The sequence below is a fragment of the Schistocerca gregaria genome, chromosome X (assembly GCF_023897955.1).
Source record: "Schistocerca gregaria isolate iqSchGreg1 chromosome X, iqSchGreg1.2, whole genome shotgun sequence".
Taxonomy (NCBI): Eukaryota; Metazoa; Arthropoda; class Insecta; order Orthoptera; family Acrididae; genus Schistocerca; species Schistocerca gregaria.
In genome coordinates this window covers 187,707,643-187,730,194 of record NC_064931.1, presented here as the reverse complement: position 1 = coordinate 187,730,194, position 22,552 = coordinate 187,707,643, and the positions used below count along the sequence as shown (strand labels likewise).

Below are 22,552 nucleotides of genomic sequence, written 5' to 3'. Positions count from 1 at the left end.
GGCAAGTATAATTCCATTTTGAAAATAATTTCGCTCATAACGAGAAACAAACTGATGCCTTCTGCCAACATTAGGCATAATATAAAAGACATGATGAGCAGTATTTGATTCGGCTGACTCCAATTATACAGTGCCAAAACTACATTACATACATATATCTGGCTTAACACCAGAGAAAATGCAGCTGACAATCCATAGGAGAGAGACCTGGTATCTGAGTTGACAATATCTCAAATTAGCCACTGAAAACCTGATCTAGAGAAATAAGTAGAATACTGTGTGAGTACAAGGGTTTCAAGGTAACTCAGAGACACACTGCTAGGATTGTAACAGGTCACTGTAGGCCACACAAAAGTGCAACAGGAATGTCCAGAGAACTTAAATAGGAATACTTGGAGGAAATATGATGTAATTCTCATGAAACACTGTTGAATAAATTTAGAGAATTTGTATTCAAAGACTGTGTAGCCATTCTGTTGCCACCACTGTATATCTTGCACAGTGCTCATAAGAATGAGGTTACAGTGTGTCCAGAGGCATATATACAGTCATGTTTTCTTCTTTCAGTATGCATGTACAATAGGAAAGAAAATCAATAATATTGGAACTATGGACCTTCTGTCGTGCATGGACTAAGGAATACACAGGGTCTCTCTCCTAAGAGTTGTAAAGTGCATTTTCTCTGGCATTTTAGCAGATATTTGCAATTTCATTTCTGCGAAGTGTAGTTACTGTTTGCCCAAAGAAATCCTGCTTGTCATGTCTTTCATAGAACCCCCAGCATCAACAAAATGCACTAGTTTGTTTCATTTCAAACACACTAATTTTTAAATTGGAACTTTATGCACCCACTTGATCAGTGCTACCACATTAGGCTGCTGCAATATTCATTTTACTGATACATATTAACAGGAACAGTAAAACACAAGGAATAAGCAATACTCCAGCTGTGACTGAACAGTGCACTTCTGCGTGGTAGTAGCAGTCAGTGCAAGCCAGGGTAGTGCTGTTGCTACTGAAGTACTCGTTACTGATCATATTTTACTGTCCCCCTTAATACGTAACAGTAAAACCAGTATTGCACTGGACTAATTTGGGACTATTCTGTTGAATGGACAAGTAAATTTCCACTTCAAAAATAATTTTGTTTGTAAACTGACACTTTCAAAAAATGGTTCTGAGCACTATGGTACTTAACATCTGAGGTCATCAGTCCCCTAGACTTGGAACTACTTCCAACCTAAGGGCAGCACACACATCTATGCCCAAGGCAGGATTTGAACCTGCGACTGTAGCAGCAGCGCGGTTCCGAATTGCAAATATCTGTTGAAACACCAGAGAAAATGGATCTGATGACTCTTAGGATAGACACCCTTTATATATAGGCATAGGATAGATTTCCTGAGAGAATAAAATATTCCATTGTAAAACCTCTTTCCACAAAAAGTGATGCCACAAATGTAAAACTATTGCAACCCAGTTTCCCTTTTAGCTGCTCTTTCAAAACTCCAAAAAATTATTTCCTGTAAGGATTGTCAAACATCTTAACTATTTAGGCATTATTAACAAAAGGTGGTTTGGGTTTCTAAAAAAAAAGTATAACTGAACACTCTCTTTTCACATTTGAAAATGACCTCTACAAACCCCTGCACTAGTACTGGTTTCCAAGGGGGTTTCTTAAAAGATTAGACAAATGTCTTTTATTGTGGTGATGCGAAGCTAATATTTTACAGCCTATCATTACAACAGACACCAACAAGCTGGTTTCCTAAGTCATCAACTGATTTACTATCATTTCCCTGTCAAATAATATCTCTTTGAAATTTATTTCCTAGGAGAAGTTGCCTCTTTCTCAAAATTCTTAACCAAGCGAGGTGGCGCAGTGGTTAGCACACTGGACTCGCATTCAGGAGGACAATGGTTCAATCCTGCATCTAGCCTTCCTGATTTAGGTTTTCCATGATTTCCCTAAATCACTCCAGGCAAATGCTGGGATGGTTCCTTTGCAAGGGCATGGTCAACTTCCTTCCCTGTCCTTCCGTAATCCGATGAGACCAATTACCTCGCTATTTGGTCTCTTCTCCCAAACAACCGAACCCCAACCCTCAAAATATCTTCATTGCCCAGAATAGAGAGATTTCAATCATTTATGGATAAGTCCAAGAACATCTTATTTCCAATTAATGGACTGTTGGGAATACTTGGCAGTGCTTCCTTATACACACTTCAGTTCATACGCTTTCTTCTAAAGAAATCTACTCTCTGCGAAGCATGTGAATGTTCACCTGTCTCCAAACATGAGAATAACATAAATTGAGTTGACAAAAATAAAACCTGCCACTGTGCAATACAGTGTAAACTTCACTGCTGCTAAAATTTTTAATTAAGTATTGAAAGTAAATTAAGTCAGATTGTGATACATTTTCTACTCATTAATAGAGGCTGCACACGCAAGTTTATCAAATAAGTGGCTTTCTCAAACAGTTTCATGTTTTTTTGAAAGTTATTATAACTATTACAGAAATATAATTATTGTCATTTAGTCATTGAGGAGTTTGTGTATGAATCATTAATAGGTATCAACCTTTTTGTATGATGCCAAGTGGGCTCAATAACCTGTACCTCAGATGACGTCTTTTGTCATTGTAGTTTGGTCAAGTTTTCACTATTATGTGATGTACAACTAACTATTTATAACAACTGCAACAGCATGTTCCACATCCAATGTGAGAATGTTTTATGGATTTACGGAATAAATATAAAATAAATGAATCATGAATGTAATACTTAAACGATAATCTTAACACTGAGTACAAAATCAAATAATTACAATCATGTAATTTAACTTAAATAAGTTTCAACTTAACTAATAACTAGAAAACTCTCATTCTATAATGTACCATGTATATTTCTGTTCCAAGTGGTTACACAGGAAGATAAATGTTGGTGCATAAGTAGAAACATAAAGTTTAGGAAAATAATCAAAGTGGGGGCCATGTGGCCAGATTAAAAAAGTATCGTCAACATATCTGTAGAAGCATGATGGGCGGAGGTGAGCACTGCTCAACACTCGTTCTTCAAAGTCTTCCATGAAAAAATTCGCTATTGCTGGTGACAGTGGCGAACCCATGGCTGTTCCATCCGTCATTTCATAATAATTTGCAAACCGTACAGTCTTGGTGGCCTAGGTGCGACACGCTGCAGTAGTTTGTCAAACATTTAAATGGTGTACATCCAAACATAAAATTTACATTGGAGGTAGAGAAGGAAGGGAAGTTACCTTTTTTAGATGTGTTGGTGGAGCGAAAGCCGGATGGACGACTGGGCCATTCTGTGTACAGGAAGCCAACCCATACAGACTTATATCTGCATAGCCGTAGCTTCCATCATCTGTCTCAGAAGAGAGCTATGCTGAATACTTTAGTACACAGAGCCAGGACTATTTCCAACAAGGACCACCTCAGTCCCGAGATTAACCATTTGACGACTGATTTCAAGAGGAATGGTTATTCTGCCGGTGAAATTAAATCAGTATTGTCCAAGAAAGTAAGACACGATGCTGGACATATACAAGAAGAGGACCAACACATAGCATGGTTTCCTGAATGCAGTGCTACAATGAGCAAGATAGCGCAGAGTCCTGAAGAGGCAAGGAATAAAACCTGTTTTCTGACCACCTAGGAAAATTAAGGATATGTTGAGATCAGTCAAAGATAGTCTCGGCTTAAGAGTGCCGGGAATTTATACTATTCCTTACGAATGCAGCAAGAATTACGTGGGCCAGTCTTAAGAACCATTGCCGACCGCTGCATCGAGCACCAGCGCCAACTGAATACAGGTATTTGGAAAAATTTGCGGTGGCTGAACATAGCCTGCTTAACAAGCACAAGATTTTATTTGAAGAAACCAGAGTAATAGCCCACACATCGAATTACTGGGACTCTGTGATCCAGGAAGCAGTCGAAATTAGACTTAGTGATACTTTAACAGAGACAACGGCTATGCACTTAGCAACACTTGGAAGAGTGCACTGGATAAAGAAAAATCGTAGGGAAAAGCTTCCCGCACTTTACCTCCTGATTCAAGGGATGGCGCTGCAAGCAACGCGGGATAGAAACTACATCTATGGAAGTAGAGGGCACCACTTCACTACGCGCCATATCGTTGTTGCTATGACGTATTCCAGCCAATCAGAAGCTGTCCTTTGCATATAAAAGTGGGAACCTCGCTAGTTCATGACAGTCAGTTTTAGCCCTGATGATGACCATGGAGGTAGTGGTCGAAAGCTTGGAGTTTTATCCTGAATTGACGCGGCATGTACACCGAGGATTTTTTTGTCAATACAATTTTAAATGTTCAATTTAAAAACGTCAATAACATTTAACCAACGGATAAGAAAGGGCACTTATGACATCATACTGCTGTTTCTTTGTACTTTTATGTACATACACCCTATGACAATTCACTTTGCTGACTTTCTCTCCCTGCCTCAAATTTCTCAGAGTAATTTTTTCTATTTGTCTCTCACATCACTACAACTTTTGCTATTGCAGTTCCCTAAATTATGTACATACTGCAGTGGCTGGAATGACATTTGAAAATTGCTTACAGTCTGAAACTTCAAATTTATGAAAAGTCAGGATCACTTACACATGGCATGAAACGCCCATTATGACGCTTACAAATTAGCTATGTATCTGCAAATGATCTAATATTCTAGGATAGCTTACATACCCTGTGTACAGACCTGCAGTTGTTGTTTCTGAGTAATACCATGAGACACTTTGCCTGTAGTTGCCTGACCCATGAATGGAGTTGGTCTCATCAAAGGTTCAAATACCTTTGCCAAGTTGAATGCTTCAATAACTGTTTCTCGGTACTGTCAAAAGAAGATACAATGTGTAAAGAAAGATGAAACTGTGTGTAGTCACAAAAACAACAAGACTTCTAAATATTTTAACCTTTAAATATTGACACCACAAATATTAGTAATTAAATTTATTCCCGCATGAAAATTAAGCTTTGTAGGATTTCAATAATTCTAGATTTTCAAAATAAAAGTCAGTGTTTATGTGACTTATTATTTAAGCTTATTTCTGCTGCTATCATGTGTGCAGAAAAATGTCGATATTTAAATTTAATTGCAGAATTTTTCTTCATGGCACAAGCACTGGTTGAAGCACATTAGTGTGTATGGCATTTGTTAGTTTACACTATTGTGGCTGCTATGACAGCCAAGTGAGAAAGGTTGTTAATGAGATGATGTATACTGTAAATCTTTGCAAATAATACTGGTTTATAGTTATAGATTCTTTGACCTAAATAACTCCATTGTCAGTAATACATATGTCTTCTGGTTTCTCATGACTGAACACGAGTGATGTACAGACAGCAAAGCAAGTGGTGGGTTGATATGCAGAAGGGGGAGGCAGTTTAGCACATGATAAGTGAACCTAAAATGTCATTACACCATGTGTATCTGTTACATCTGTTTTGGCATATATGTTAACATTTTATGTAAGAGTAAATACAATGACAAGTATTTTGTTACTGTAGTTTTCATTATGGGTGAAAAATAGTGTGTGTGTGTGTGTGTGTGTGTGTGTGTAAGGGGGGGGGGGAGGGGGTTTATGCATTGCTTTTTAGTGAGTGGTCTCGTTTCCTCCAAAGTATTTAGAATCTACCAGAACTTCCCTACAAATTTGTCTGGAGAGTCTGGAGCATTAGGAGAAACACAAACTGGCGACAGTGCAAAACATTATAAACTTCTTTGCCTATAATGGTTCACACACCCTAGCAGATACGGTCATACCACTCTAGGGGGACATGTGCAGTGTCTTCAGTACAATGTAATTTTGTTACATGCAATCCACTTGCTCATAATTTACATGAACAATGTCATCAATAGGGCACAGCTGAGAGAAACAGAATTACAACAATGCATTGCGCAGTGTGTGTGTGTGTGTGTGTGGGGGGGGGGGGGGGGGGGGAGGGGGGGGAGGGGGGGGGAGGCGAGCATGTACGCATGTGTAGAACAGTTACTGAGTGCAATGTACAACAATGTACTGTTAGTACTTCATACTACATACAGAGTGTGACATTTTTATTGAGAACAATGATATGACTGTAATTTTACCACACATTACATATCTAACAAAAAATTCTTTCAGTTTATACTTTCTCTACAGAAATGGTTCTTGGGAAAAACACTGGATGTCCTCGAGAAATTCACATAATATTTCATCACCACAAGAAATTGAAATCTTCATGTGTGAGGAACACACTACTGGGTTTCTATTTAGGTGAGTCTAAGCAGGAAAGCTACAGGTGTGAATGCACGAAATTCAGTGCCCAATAGAGGAGTTTTCCTGATCAGTAGCAAGAAGGACAGCTATGCCACCTGTCAAACGATGAACCAAGGACTCTGCTGCAGGTACAAAGGCTATTGTTAATCCTGTGCACCACTGCCGGTTGCCCCAGTGCCCTCTGTCAGAAGCTGCATGCCCAAATACAGGTCCACACTGGGGTGTGACTATCCTCGTCATTGCAATCCAAATATTTAAGTCACCACCGAAGAGTCATCTCTTGGCTGACTAAAGGTTTCCTCTCTGTGGTAGCTGCAACATTAACATTGCCAATGCTGTATCCCATGTGAAGCAAAGTTGAAAACCTGTATCTTCATTCACAAGATTTGTCGAGCTGTGAATTTGCTGCCTCATTAAGTATGTTGTCTCAGTACAAAGGGGTCAATGAGACAATTTAGGTACTTCTGTAGTCCACAGTAAGCCCACACTGAGAAAACGCTTGGCCACAGCAGGTTTCTCTGGTTGCTCCAGATGCGTGTGCTCTCAATGTCCGATACTTCTGTCTTCAAGGTGTGACAAGTTTGTCTGATGTATGACACCTACAAGAGATCTTTCCTCCACACCGACACACCTAGGAAAGGTAGTTCATTATTTTTCTCTTTCCAAATTGTAAACTTTATGTTAAAATAACAAGATTTTAGCTGTTTTAGAAACACCTCGAGCCATGCAGTGCTGTGGGTCCAGATTACGTAGGTGTCATCGACAGATTGCCAAAAGCACATAGGTTTTAATGTCACCAACAAGAGTGTTCTCGTCTCAAAATCTTTCATAAAAAGATTATCCACAGTAGGTGACAAAGGATGACCCACTGTGACACTGTTAGGCTGTTCAAAGTACTGGTCACTGAATAAAAAATAGGTTGAAGTGAGCACATATATACACAAATCTAGAAGTTCCTCTTCCAGTTTCTTGTCAATGAACAACAGCAATTCCTGGAATGGTACTCAAGTGAAAAGTGACACCATAACAAAAATTATGAATATTTCTGATGGTGTGAGTCATAAGTTCTAGAGGAGTTGAATGAAGTCTTCTGAGTTTTGTATATGGTGCTCACATTTTCCTTCTAAAAGGGCTCAATTGCACTGCCAGATGTTTTGCCATATACTATGTTCGAGCCTCAACATTACTCACAATTGTTCAAAGTGGTATGCAATGCTCATGAAGTTTAAGGAATCCTTCGAGTCTGAGAGGGAGATGCCCAAGTACATAGTCTCTTGGTAACAACATTGGAGATTGAGATGTTCTTCTGGAGTTCTCAAGCTCTTCATTGGGGCCCTTATTTAGTACGCAATATGCAGAGCCATCTGATAGTGGGTTCATCTTGCTGAAGCACATCGATTTGGAGAGGATGACAGTTGTGTTGCCTTTATCCGCTGTTAAGTTCATAATATCAGAAATATCTCATAGGAAAAGAAGTGCTGACCTTTCTGTAGTTAAGATACTGTCTTTCGTGCCCATGTATGAGTATGGCAAGTCTCCCACTTGGTCTTCTTGGTAGGGTCATGTAGTGAATATGTTGGTCACTTGTGCTGGTGTAATATTGTGGGAATTTCATGACGACATCTGATGTCTTGCCCAACAACAATTTCTATGACTAATCTGTTGGAAAAGCCTTAAGAAACATATTTTCTCTATTGATGCTAAGATCACTAGTAACAGAATGACGCACTATGTATATGAAACTGACAATCGTAGCCAGCGCGCCGCGCTGCGCGCACGCACGCACGCACGCACGCACGCCCGCACGCACGCACGCACACACACACACACACACACACACACACACACACAGAGAGAGAGAGAGAGAGAGAGAGAGAGAGAGAGAGAGAGAGAGAGAGAGAGAGAGAGAGAGAGAGAGAGAGAGATATCATACCTGACAAAAAATTATTACTTTGCTGTCGGAATCAGTATTGTCATTTTTACAGAAATGCTCCTTAAGCAATTCTTCCAATTTTTCAAACTTTGGATGTGATGGTAGTGCTTTTTGTTTCTGAAATGAAAGAAACAGTTTAAAAACGTGGAAACATTCATGAACATCTATCAACACTACAGCAGACGAATTACACATGGCATTCTTCACTTTTCAATAGGCACCAATTGCATTACTCTGCAATATTACTGTTTTGAGATTCTGGTTTCTTTTTGCCTCACACTCTTTCGAACAAGTTACTTTAGTTATCAACAATGACATCTTATGAATGGAGCTGAACATACTTTCTTACGTACTTAGAAATTAGTATTATGATTAACTGATACTTATCTGTATTCGGTACTTTTGATTTTGAGGAAGGAAACATACATTTTGTGAGGAAGCTGGTAAATTAGGATCAAGCATTTTGAGTTCACCAAGACCCTGTTCCACTTCTTCTATTAAGGAAATCAAAGCATCACATTTTGAGAGCTTTGTTTTTACAAGTGGCTGGCTTTTGTCTTCTTTCAGTATTCCTGAAACAGATGGTGATGACTGTATACAACAAGTGCTTAAAGCAAAGTTGTCTAACTGAAAGATGTCTTCAAATTTACTGCTCATAATTGTATACCAAAGACTACAAGATCTGATATAACATGGAAAAGATTGGTGTGTGTGTGTGTGTGTGTGTGTGTGTGTGTGTGTGTGTGTGTGTGTGTGTGTGTGGAGGGGGGGGGGGGGGGTGCACATGTGTGTAAGGGGCACTTTAATTTCAACAAGTATAACAGCACAAATGGAAAATGCAGCACATTTTCATGCCATGTCTGCTGCATCTGCATTCAGAATGGCAATAAGGAAGTAGATGAGAGAGTGAGCGAGTCAGTGGCTGACTGTGACACTACTGCTGCTGGTAGAATTCCTTAGTTGCACAGCAGGGGTCTTGATTGCCCTCAGTCCCTCAAGGGAGTGCAAGGAGTGCACATTTCTGGTGCAAGAGTCACCAGTGGGTGGCCATAATTTGTGTAGTGATAAACCACATTTTATATTATTACTTATCTGGGGCAAACTGTATATGATCAAAAGGACATTGTACAATAGGGAGTAATTGAATGAGACAGTTCAGTTGTTTGACCACTGGCCTCATATTCGGAAGGATGCAGATTGCACTGTTTGGCTTCTCTGATTTAGGTTTTCCTTAATCATTCCAAGCAAATGTGGAATGGGTTCTTCAGTAAGGCCAAGGCTATTTACCTGTCCTATCCTCATAAAAACATAATCGATGTGTATGTATATTCTGCACTATCTGTTTTCATTGTCTTATGATGACAAATTTTATATCATTGTGAGATGAACCCTGGATAAGTAAGTAAATAAATACATTACTGTGCAACCATAGTTAAAATTTGATGAACAATTGTACTAAACTATAGTGGAAACAATAAAAATTGGAAATTGCAACAAATAAAATTTTATCCTCTGTAAAGCAGGAAAAACATATTTTGCACTCTGTTAAGTATATACAGTTGTTTCTCAGGAAGAATGGTCAATATTCAGTCATATGATTCGAACAATCATTGGAAGCAAAAAGGTCTAGTAAGCATGGACTTTAAAATACATATCTTAAGAGCTATAAGCACTTGTTAAGTAGAAGAGATGTGTTTCACAGTAGCTTTACCAGAAGATGTGTGTTTCATAGCAGTGAAGATGAACAAGTGCTCATAGCAATAATAGTGTGCATTTTAGAGCTCATATTTACTAGATTTTTTTGCTTCAAATGACTGTTCTCGTCATATCCCTGAGTATGAGCCATTACTCCTGGGGCACCCTATATAGATGTTGAACATGTAATGTGCATTGTAAAGATAACATTTATCATTGCCAATCATGAAGAAATCGACAATTATAAAAAAAAAGTTCTTCCCTTCCCCCTGAAAGAGGCTACACAGATATGTATCGGTTTTTTTTTGTCTTGGGGCACAAAAACAACTAGGGTCTAAGGCGTAGCACCTTCGCATCACTCCTATCACTTGTTAGGATGATATCGTTATAGGCATGAGTCATCGACAGATGTCACCAGCTGACATGGACCTGAGTTACAGAGCTGCACGTAGTTGTACTAGTTGACGGACAGTGCTAGCAATCGTAGTCGAAACAACATTGTAAAGTTATGTTTGATTAATATTCAATGTATTTGCATAATTATAATTGTTTTATATGTGTAGTAATTAGCAGTGTGGGTGTTGTATGAGTGAAGAAGAACAAAAGTAAATGAAAATTGTTTTGTTAATTCACGAAGTACCAGTTAAACTATACAGGGGATTTACTATAATTAAATGTGCAGTCAGTTTATGGTACTAATAAATTGTGAGTAGAACACAAGTTAATTGGTAATTTCAGAAGGAGTAATTTTATATTTAATAGTTGTCTAAATTTATTTATTTATTTAGCAATTGCCATAGAAAGAAATGTTTTACTATGATTGGTCATTGAAGTAAATGGCGGGTTAGTGCGGGATAATACTGCAACCTGATTTGTTGTTTGTGATATCAGCCAATCAGAAAAATGCAGTCTCACACCAATCTATGCTGGGAACAAAGCCCTTGGTGTGGTCGAAGTCGAGTCGGGGCTGAGGGTTCGAACTACTAACATCTCCTTGAAAGCAGCTCCGAAAAATGCTAATTACGAGTTTGCCAAGTAGTACAAAGCATATTTAAGTGAACGGTATAGTGGAAGTCATGTGGAATTTCAGACGGAATATCTAAATTATTGCTTTTGACTGTTAGTTAAAACCGCGTGGCGTGTTGCGCGATCTAAGACTGGAACAGGTATTACGTGTAGAGCAGAGTGCACAACATTTGAGCGAGCATTTTCATAACTAAACGATCTAGTGAACTCTATTAATTTTGGTAACAGGTGTAAATACCATAAACTGGCTACGTGTGTGATTGTGGTGTGCGTGGGAGCTTTACATTGTGTATATACTTAGTACAGACTTGGCAGTATTAACTGTAATCTTTACCATAAAAATACACTTGAAAATTTACATTGCCGAGTTAAAACTTTTATTTCAGTACTAGCACATCCCGTTTACCTGACAATTCTATGCATGTTGCGACCTGCAATAGACAGTAGTGGTCTAGTATTTTCTACTACAGCTTTTAGCTAGACAAATGAACATTGCTGGACATTGGCAGAGCGGTAAAAAGAAACGTGCTGCGCTGCAGGTCCTACGTGTCCATGTCAGAACTGTAGAGCACGAAGACAAAGAGAGGAGTTAAAAAATGACTACATGTTAATCCCAATCAACGAAAGAAAAGACAACTAACAACAGGGATGTGGAGAAAGGTCTATAAAATATCCCACAGAGGAATGGAGGTCCTGAACTAAAAATTAAATGGCCTTCACCATATTGCTAAAACGGATAAAAAGTAAAATGCAGTCAACAGTCCACGCGTTGTTCACTAAAAAGGCTGATAACTCAGAAGGCAAACACAAATACGGATGTAAGTGGTTAAAAAAAGAGATTTCATCAGGAAATGGACTGTCAAAGGTTGAGTGCAATGAGCACAAAGTGTTGGGGAACACACTTAAAAAATGGTGATGGCTAAAAAGACAGCGCTCAATATGCAACCCAGCTAAAATGATCTCCTCACGGTGAGAGGGCCAAGCAGAGGTTGTCAAAGTCACTGGGAGAGGCTTAATTACCTGGAGCTTGTCCCTATGATGGGAGGACCAGTAGTGATGCCAAAGTGACACCATCTACTGGCAAATAGCAACACAGAGATCATTGGAGGGAATGCAAGAACAAACGGGCTGAGGTATGAGGACTGCAGCCTTGGCAGCAGCGTCAGTGGTCTTGTTTCCTGTCAGACTGATGTGACCAGTGGCTCCATCAAGAGTGAGCAAGTGACAGCTTCCATGGACCCGTTCCACTATAGGATGGACGGTGTACAGCAGATAGAAGCTTTGAAGGGCACTGACAGAGTCGGAGCAGATGATGCAATAGAAACGCCTGTGTTGCCAGATGTACTGTGTGGACTGATACAGGGCAAAGAGCTCTGCTGTAAATACTGAGCAGTGTTCCAGAAGCCGAAAAAGGAAAACATTGGTGCAAATAGTGAAGGCATACCTGACACCACAGTCAGTGTGATAACCGTCAGTATACACAAAGGTACTATCGTGGAGTTCCGTGGAAAGGTCATGAAACTTATGGCAATAGAGTGAGGCTTGTACCACAACACATGGACACTGTTAAAGTTAAGTAGCAGCTATCTGTTTCAGTAAATAAAGAACCCTGTTAATACATGTGTGCAATTGTATTGTAGAAAGAGGATACCAGCCACCAAACAACAGTCTCTCTCTTGATTCCTATGGAACATGGCAATGAGGACACTACAATGGTGACAAGAATACAACAGTGGCAACAAGGATAATTCAGTTGTGATCAAAGTTAATCAACTTGGCTGTAGATTATGCTTGCTTCTCTTGTGTTTTAGCCTACAGGGTACTCATTCCTATTTCCTCAATTGTCGCTGTGTTTTTGTATATATCCCAGGAGGGAAGCAGCAGAACTAATCAAATTTCTCTTTTCAGAGGCTTTGCTTGCGTTTTTGCTATAACGTATTTGTGTAAACCATGGGAACCCCACCCCCTCCATCCCCAGCCCCCGTGCCACAGCCGCAGATGGATCTAACACAAGTTTTTCAGTTTCAGAAACAACAAATTGCTACCCTACTGATGATGGTACAACAAATACTCACTGTACAAGCTGTGTTGGCCGCACAACAGACCAACCAACCAGCCCAGCAAGTGCCGCTGACCAGTATACCAACGTTCCGAGAATTTAACGACACAGAAGAGGAATAGCTTAAATACCGGACACAGTTCGAAGCGCATTGTCAAGTTCATCGTATTGAAATTACTGTAAAGTTGCAATACTATCTTTCAATTGCGGGGCAACCAGTGTTCAGGTTAATACAAAAGCTATTCCCAACCATGTCTCCTGACAAACTCAGCTATGACAAAGTAATCACTGCATTAACTCAGTACTATGACCACTAAGTCAAATAGCTGCAGGTACATGTCAGTTCTTTTGCTTACAGAAAAATCCAGAACAGATGTATTGCCAGTGGTGCACAGAATTAACGGGCATGACAAGGAAGGTTAAATATAAGTCTAGTTGTGGTCCCTTTTACAGTGATTTAATGATTAGGGATGCTATAACATTCAGTGTCCCAGATAATAGAATACGGAAACAGACCTTTAAGTACTCTGATCCATCACTTCCCCAAGTTTTGTAAATCTTACAGGTATAAGATACGGGTGCCATGTCAGCCAATAAATTTGACTAGGAATCAACTTGTCATTCTGAGTCACCTCTTGTTCACGATAGCCCCAAGCAACCACAACAATGAGCGCGTACATAGCTGTGTGGACAGCCATGTAGACATGTAAATAGACCTGTGAATTTAGTGAAGTCTTGCCGCAGATGTTTTGCTCCTCAAGACAGAATTGCCCATCACGTAATGCAACGTGTTACACATGTGGAAAAAAAAGGCCATGTCCGAGCAGTTTGTTTGCAATGGCACAAAAATGCCAATCTTGTCCGCTCCCAGAAAAAACAGGCTCATGCACATGCAGTGAAAGCAGGTTTTCTAAAACTACAACAGGTTCTGATAAAAGTAAGATTAAGGTTGTGCCTCCATCTCGCCTTGGTGCTGTGCAACGACATTCTCAAGAACTATTGGTCTCATTACGAATTGCTGACCGTCGTGTGAACTTTCAGTTAGAGACAGGTACCACAGTAACTTTGCTTAATTGTGCCACATACAAACAGTTAGGCTCACCATGCATTTCTAAATCTAGCAAGCACCTCACGGCTTACAATGGACAGGAAGTTCCAGAGGTTGGATGATATAGTTTGCCTGCCCCTTACAAATCTCACACTAGGACTGTGTTGAAATCAAGAGGCAGTGAGAACATATTCAATTTACATCTATTTGATTTGTTTGGTTTTAGCATTCAAGACAATGTACTTTCAGTGTTGGCTTTTGAGCCAAAAGACAACGTAGCTAGCTTGGTTAAAGAATTTCCTGAACTATTTTCTGAAGGAACGGGAAAAGCTAATAGTTTTGCAGTGCATGTTACATTGAAAGACAATGCACAGCCTAGTTTTTTCGGACCCGCCCCATTGCAAAGTAGCCAGTGGACTGAAAGAATTCCAAGATAATGGTGTAATTGTTCCCATTCAAGCTAGTCAAAGGGCAAGTCCACTAGATTTGTTGCCTAAGCCTTTTGGTCACATTCGTATTTGTGTTGACTTCAAGTCTACAGTCAACCCACAGACAGTAGTTGACGCTTATCTGTTATCTTGCCCTGAGGAACTCATGGACAGGCTTGGTGCAGGAGGTTACTTTCCTATGATAGATTTGCATGATGCCTATTTGAAAATTCCATTGGATGGAGAATCACAGAAGGTGTGTGTTGTAAATACACACTTAGGAATGTTCAAGTATTTGCGTTTGCCCTTCGGCAGTGCTTCCGCACCTGCCATTTTCCATTACTTGGAACAGCTGACTGCAAAAGTGCCATTTTGTTCAAACTACCTTGATGATATTGTTGTGTCAGGTCATACACCAGAGGAACACATTGGCAATTTGTGTGCTCTTTTTTGAGTGTTGTCACAAGCAGGACTCAAGTGTCATCTTAAAAAGCGTAGCTTTTTCAAACTGAACTACAATGCTTAGGTCATGTGATAAACAGTCAGGGTGCGTACCCCCTACAATCTCATTTGCTTCCAATCCGTGGCCTGCCTGTTCCTTGCAATGTGTCTAAACTGCAGGCATTCATACCAAATGCCGCTCAGATCACAGTTCCATTGCATTGCTTGCGTCACAGAAATGTAGCTTTTGTGTGGACTAAAGACTGTCAAGATGAATTTCAGAAACTCAAAAATGCTTTGCTCAGTGACAGATGTTTAGTGCATTTTGACCCTGCCAAGCTGACACTACTTCCTATGGAATCAGCGCAGTGCTTTCGCACAGGACTAGTGCACAAAACACATCTATTGCTTTTGCGTCAAAGTTGTTAACTCAAATTCAGTGCATTTATCCTCAAACAGAAAAAGAGGCTCTCACTATTGTGTATGGTGTGACAAAATTTCATCACTATCTGTTTGGTCGGAAGTTCTATTTAGTGACAGATCACAAGCTGTTGCAGTCCTTGTTTCATTCGTCAAAGCCGGTTCCTACATGCACTGCTCAAGAATGGCAGACTTAGGCTTTGCTGCTTTCGCAGTATCAGTATCTACATCTACATCTACATCTACATCCGTACTCCGCAAGCCACCTGACGGTGTGTGGCGGAGGGTACCCTGAGTACCTCTATCGGTTCTCCCTTCTATTCCAGTCTCGTATTGTACGTGGAAAGAAGGACTGTCGGTATGCTTCTGTGTGGGCTCTAATCTCTCTGATTTTATCCTCATGGTCTCTTCGCGAGATATACGTAGGAGGGAGCAATATACTGCTTGACTCTTCGGTGAAGGTATGTTCTCGAAACTTCAACAAAAGCCCGTACCGAGCTACTGAGCGTCTCTCCTGCAGAGTCTTCCACTGGAGTTTATCTATCATCTCCGTAACGCTTTCGCAATTACTAAATGATCCTGTAACGAAGCGCGCTGCTCTCCGTTGGATCTTCTCTATCTCTTCTATCAACCCTACCTGGTGCGGATCCCACACTGCTGAGCAGTATTCAAGCATTGGGCGAACAAGCGTACTGTAACCTACTTCCTTTGTTGTCGGATTGCATTTCCTTAGGATTCTTCCAATGAATCTCAGTCTGGCATCTGCTTTACCGACGATCAACTTTATATGATCATTCCATTTTAAATCACTCCTAATGCGTACTCCCAGATAATTTATGGAATTAACTGCTTCCAGTTGCTGACCTGCTATTTTGTAGCTAAATGATAAGGGACCTATCTTTCTATGTATTCGCATCACATTACACTTCGCTACATTGAGATTCAATTGCCATTCCGTGCACCATGCGTCAATTCGCTGCAGATCCTCCTGCATTTCAGTACAATTTTCCATTGTTGCAACCTCTCGATACACCACAGCATCATCTGCAAAAAGCCTCAGTGAACTTCCGATGTCATCCACCAGGTCATTTATGTATATTGTGAATAGCAACGGTCCTATGACACTCCCCTGCGGCACACCTGAAATCACTCTTACTTCGGAAGACTTCTCTCCATTGAGAATGACGTGCTGCGTTCTGTTATCTAGGAACTCCTCAATCCAATCACACAATTGATCTGATAGTCCGTATGCTCTTACTTTGTTCATTAAACGACTATGGGGAACTGTGTCAAACGCCTTGCGGAAGTCAAGAAACACGGCATCTACCTGTGAACCCGTGTCTAAGGCCCTCTGAGTCTCGTGGACGAATAGCGCGAGCTGGGTTTCACACGATCGTCTTTTTCGAAACCCATGCTGATTCCTACAGAGTAGATTTCTAGTCTCCAGAAAAGACATTATACTCGAACATAATACGTGTTCCAAAATTCTACAACTGATCGACGTTAGAGATATAGGTCTATAGTTCTGCACATCTGTTCGACGTCCCTTCTTGAGAACGGGGATGACCTGTGCCCTTTTCCAATCCTTTGGAACGCTTCGCTCTTCTAGAGACCTACGGTACACCGCTGCAAGAAGGGGGGCAAGTTCCTTCGCGTACTCTGTGTAAAATCGAACTGGTATCCCATCAGGACCAGCGGCCTTTCCTCTTTTGAGCGATTTTAATTGTTTCTCTATCCCTCTGTCGTCTACTTCGATATCTACCATTTTGTCAACTGTGCGACAATCTAGAGAAGGAAGCACAGTGCAGTCTTCCTCTGTGAAACAGCTTTGGAAGAAGTATGAAATTGTTTACAGACCTATGGCAAAGCATGGCAATGCAGATGCCCTATCTCGCCATCCAATGGGCCCAGACTCCGATTTTTATGCAACTGCCACATCTTGTTGCCAAACCAATACCCAAGACTCTGAATTGCTGGAATCTTTTCCTTGAACTACAGAAAAATTGCAATGGCTGCAGAAGCCGATCCAGATTTCAAGTTTTCTTTGCATTACATTCACACGCCTTGATCTTGTTCACTGAACAGTATCCAGAACTCAGTTGTGCACCAATATTTTGCACATCGGCATAGCCTTTCAGTTCAACATGGTGTGATTCTAGTTCAAAATGACAGTGGATAATCACAAGTGCTTATTCCAAAAGTGTTGCAAAAAGATGTGTTGCGATTGCTCCACCAAGTCATTGGGGAATTGTTCGTACTAAACAGTTAGCATGTACTTGGCAGGGCATGTATGCCCATATTGAACAGATGACATCACAGTGTCTCGCGCGTGCAAGATGAAGCACCAGCCGCGGCCATTCAGAATTGTACGATTTCATGGTTGGACTGTGGGATGTGTGGACATCGCTTGAGATGGCAATAAGTGGCAGCATAGGCAACGAAGAAAAATAGTGCATGATCCTCAGCTAGTTGGGTTTACCTATCTGAAGCTTTCCGCTGCTGACATTACTATTCACACACAATGACACACTTGTTCTAGATTATTGTCTTGGTTTGATACTCAGGTTTTGTTTGCACACTGTTGAAGACTTTGGCTTGAAATTTGACTTCCTCTTGGTGTGTCCTTTCAGATTTGTGTATGATTATCTGTCATCCACTTACTGTTTCCCAGCGAAAGCACATAGTGACACTCCCCCACTGGGGTTGTATGTTACAAAAAAGATAGATTCAAATTTAGCCACCAAAAGAAGACTATCATCATGTTAATTGCCTAACGGAAGCCAACTGTCTGACTGTTTCAATTATGAGCCCTGCTATGGAGAATCCATTCCAAAAGACTAGAACAATCTTAAATCCATAGTATATCCCAGTATCTTTTGCCTGAATCAATGTCTCTCTTCATTTCAATATCATCCACTTTTCCACATACTATATGCTCCAAAAATAAATAAACCTCTCCATCGCGGATGCACCAAAGCTGGTTAGAAAGTTCCCATAGGATCTCAGCTCTTGATGCCTGACACTTCCAACCCACTGCCGATATCCTAGCTTCTCAAATAAAACACACACACACACACACACACACACACACACACACACACACACACACACACACACACACATTTCTTAACTGTTCTAACACCAATATCACCTGGATCCCATAATGTCACTGTTAACATCACTTCCCTACACACTAACATTCCTTGTGTCCACAGGCTTGCTGCTGCTGCTGCTGCTGCTGCTCTCTTTCTCTCTCTCTCTCTCTCTCTCTCTCTCTCTCTCTCTCACTCCCAACACCGCTCCTTCCCCTCCAACAGCCTACAGACCCACTACATCACTTGTTATAAACTTGACAAACTACATACTTATGCACAACTACAATTCCTTTGATGGAAATATATACAGAGATACCTGTTGTATGGCCATGGGCAGCCACAAAGCACCATCCATCATGGTTTATCTAGAGGAAACCTTCCTAGCCATAGACAATCCCAAACACTACAAACATCTGCCCAATCATACCCTTGCTCATCAACAGTACCTGCATTTTAAAAACTGCCATTTCTTATACATTAGAAAGTCTGTACATTCTAGGTTCATCATGGATGGACAGCATACCTGCAGTGATGAGCAATCCCTTAACCAGTAGACTGAAGGCCTTACTTATGCTTTCACAGACAGAAACACATCCTCCCTCCCTCCTTTCCAAACCTATACCATAAACAGAATTTTCATGTCATATCCATAAATGCCCCTAAATCTGCTTACCATTTCCATGAACAAGCTGTAAAATTGCACCCCTCTTCATCACCAAATATCATCATTAACTGAACAACTTAATAACATTCTTCACCAAAGCTTCGACTACTTATCATTATGTTTGGAAATAATGAACATCTTACCCACAATCCTCCCAACTGCTCCCAAAGTGGTAATCTTCCATCCATCAAATCTACAAAATCTAGCCCTATGCCACCTATCCAAGGTAGGGCCCCCTGTGAAACAGTCTTATCATATACAGTCACTGCAATAACAAATTACAGCCACAGCATGCTAGTGATGTGGTTCATTGTTTCACAATGATGGTGTGTTTCCACTATTTTAATAGTCAACTCTATGTATGCAAGTCAAACTACTGATTTTTTGCCTTTATAGTGACAAATGACAACAAATATTTTTTAAGCCCATCTAACAAGGAAATGAACAGCTGTTACTGGTGAATATTTTGTGACTTTTTACTCCAAGAATTACAAATGAGAGTCCACTGAAGATTACAGCTCCCAAACCTAAATCTCCAATTGCTGTTCATCTAGGGCAATTATATGAAAACCAAACACCCACCATAACAGCATCATGGAATGGTTCCATTCAAAAGTAATTGCCACAAGTGTTAAGACATTCATCCTACTGGAAGAAGAGATGATCAATCCCTGTTTTGTAGAATGAGTCGGCTGCTGAAGGATCCACAACTGCACCCACTCTTACACTACCTCATCCGACGGAAACCAACGTTTACATGTATCTTTCTTCAGGTCACCACAGATGTGAAAATCACATGGTGAAAGATCCAGGCTGTATGGGCTAAGTTGCAATGTTTCACTACCAAATCGCTGAAGCATAACCTTCATCCAACTTGCAGTGTGGTGGCAAGCGTTATCGTGCGACTGGGTGATTCCATCAAGTAGCATTCCTACAGCCCAAGGGCAAATGTCAAAGCCAACAGTGAAAACATCCCCCATCTCCCCAACCAAAGAAATCCAAAGCTGTTCACACAAGTTCTGGTAAGGTCATGATGATCATCTTCTTCGACTGCAGGAGTCCTCTGCTCATTGAGTTAATGAAATGCGTAACCACAATAATTGCGCAGTGCTATGAATACATTTTGCTGAAACTGCTATGTGCCATGAAGTCAAAACACCCAAGAATGCTGTCAGAGGAAATCGTCCTGCTGCATGATGACACCCACCACCACACTGACAATCTGACGAAGGCTAGACTTTAGTGATTTGGTTGAAAAACACTGCAATGTCCTCTGCACAGCCTGTATCTTTCACCATGAGACTTTCACAACTTTGGTGAACTGAAGAAAGTCATGCATGGATGTTTGTTTCAGTTGGATGAGGAAGTGCAAGGGAGGGTGGGGTTACAGATCCATCAGTGCATTCTACAAAACAGTTATTGATTGGCTCATCTTACAGTGGGATAAATGTCTTAATGTGTGTGGTGATTACTTTTGAATGGAACCATTCCATGGTCCCATTGTGGTGCCATTCAGTTTTCATTTGACTGTCCCTTATACATGGCAAGGTGACATGTGACTGGTAACTGTGACTTACATTACATAAATAACTCAATGTGCCATATCTTCCTGCCTGCATCTTTGTGAACATATTAAAACCATATATTCTCTTTGAAACATTATTGTGTCAAATAGTAAACATACATTACAAAATACATACCATTAATAAATTTCACAAATGATCGGAGTCCATGCAATGTCAGAAGCTCTAGCGCATGAAATAACGAAACTGAAGCTGCAAAATCTGCATTTGCTGCTGCGAGTTGGTGAGGTGAAATGTGTTGTGGAGGATGTGAGCGGATGTATTCCCATGACTTCAAAACCTAAATAAAAAGGTATCATACTGTTAGCCTTTAATGTCTCTTTTTCTTCTTCCATAAAAATGAACTGAATAGAAAAGAAAGAAAATAAAGAAGAGGAATTAAAAAAAGAAGTTAGAGAGTAGTGTTAACTATACCTTATATTTGGCCAGTGATCGCACAGTGCCAGACAGTAATCTGCTCTGTATAAGTGGTCTCACATATATTTCTATAATCTGTAAAATAATTTTCTCACGTCAATCATCAAATAATTTCCAAAGCATCAACATTTAGACTAGCCAATAGGGCAAACAAACCTACATGACAGCATTTGTAGCAACAATTACAGAAACTGCTTATGAACTGAAAATAACATGTGGGGTTCCTTACGGCAACCATGACGTTTTCACTGTCAGTGGTACCACAGTCTTTTAACTGTATCAGTAACTGAAGTTTACCAACAACAAAATATCAGAGTAAATTAACTGACTTGATAGTATGAGTGCTGATCAACAAAGACTAAGACTGATATTTTTCCTGTAGCAGTTGTGATTATTTCCTAATGTACCAAGAATATTTGAAAAGAGAGGGTTTTTTAATTTTAGTTTATTATTTTTTTTATACATATAATGTTCATAGCCAGCAGCACTCTCATATTAGTAGGTTGGTAGCAATGCTCTATTTTGTATACACTCTTTGCATTTTGCATACTGAATAATGGAGATGATACGAGAGGAGCAGTACGGTGCAATAAAATTCTGTGTTCATTTAAACCATACAGCCACTGAAACTTACACAAAGCCGCAGAAAGTGTATAGTGAAGATTCACTACCTCATGCAACAGTGTTTAGGTGGTTCAAGGACTTCAAAGAAGGCTGATTTGTCTGTGTTAAGCAAGTTGAGCCTGCTGTTTCAGCTTCTGTTGTGACTGAAGTCAACATGAACACAGCTGCCGTGATTGTCCATGAAGATTGATGGATAACGTTATTTAACATCAGTGAAATGTTAGTAATTTCACAATTATGCATGATCATCTCCTTATGAACCATGTTTGTGCACAAGGTACCATGTCTGGTGACATCCAAACAAAAGGCTGTGCAAATAGAGAAAAGCTGTGAGGTCCTGCATCTCTTTGATGATGGAGGGCATCTGTTTCTGGAATCAATTATCAATGGTGATGAGTCACGGCTGCAACATTATGATCCTGAAGGAAAACAAGCCATCATGGAAATTGCCATGTTTTCCAACACCGAAAGAAAAAAAAGGTGAAAGTTGTTCCATCTGCAGGGAAAGTAATGGTGATCACTTTTTTTGACTGTCACGGAATGATTTAACAGCATGGAGATCCCCTACATTGTTGTTACAGCAGCATATTACATGTCACTACTGACTAAACTGAGGAGGCACAATGCAAGGAAATGAAAATGGTTGGCCTCACATTTCAAATCAAGTCGTGCAGTTTCTGACTCAGTTCAATATTAACTGGGTACCGCATCTGCACTGTAGCCCTGATCTTGCACCCTGTAATTGCTTTTTATTCCCATCACTAGAAGCAAAGCTTTGGGGCATTCCATTTAAGAACTATCAACCACTGTTCAA

General features: G+C 40.3%; 1 protein-coding gene across 1 annotated transcript in view; it reads right to left on the bottom strand.

The window, feature by feature from the left end:
* LOC126298489 (Fanconi anemia group M protein-like) overlaps positions 1 to 22,552 on the bottom strand; it is a 238,262-nt gene that overhangs the window by 111,314 nt on the left and 104,396 nt on the right. Inside the window, exons 8-12 of the mRNA XM_049989825.1 lie at positions 21,112 to 21,189; positions 20,815 to 20,977; positions 8,665 to 8,810; positions 8,239 to 8,355; positions 4,748 to 4,879 (exon numbers count right to left, since the gene is read on the bottom strand). Of these exons, the coding sequence (XP_049845782.1) occupies positions 4,748 to 4,879; positions 8,239 to 8,355; positions 8,665 to 8,810; positions 20,815 to 20,977; positions 21,112 to 21,189 (636 nt within the window). The remainder of the gene's footprint in view (positions 1 to 4,747; positions 4,880 to 8,238; positions 8,356 to 8,664; positions 8,811 to 20,814; positions 20,978 to 21,111; positions 21,190 to 22,552) is intronic.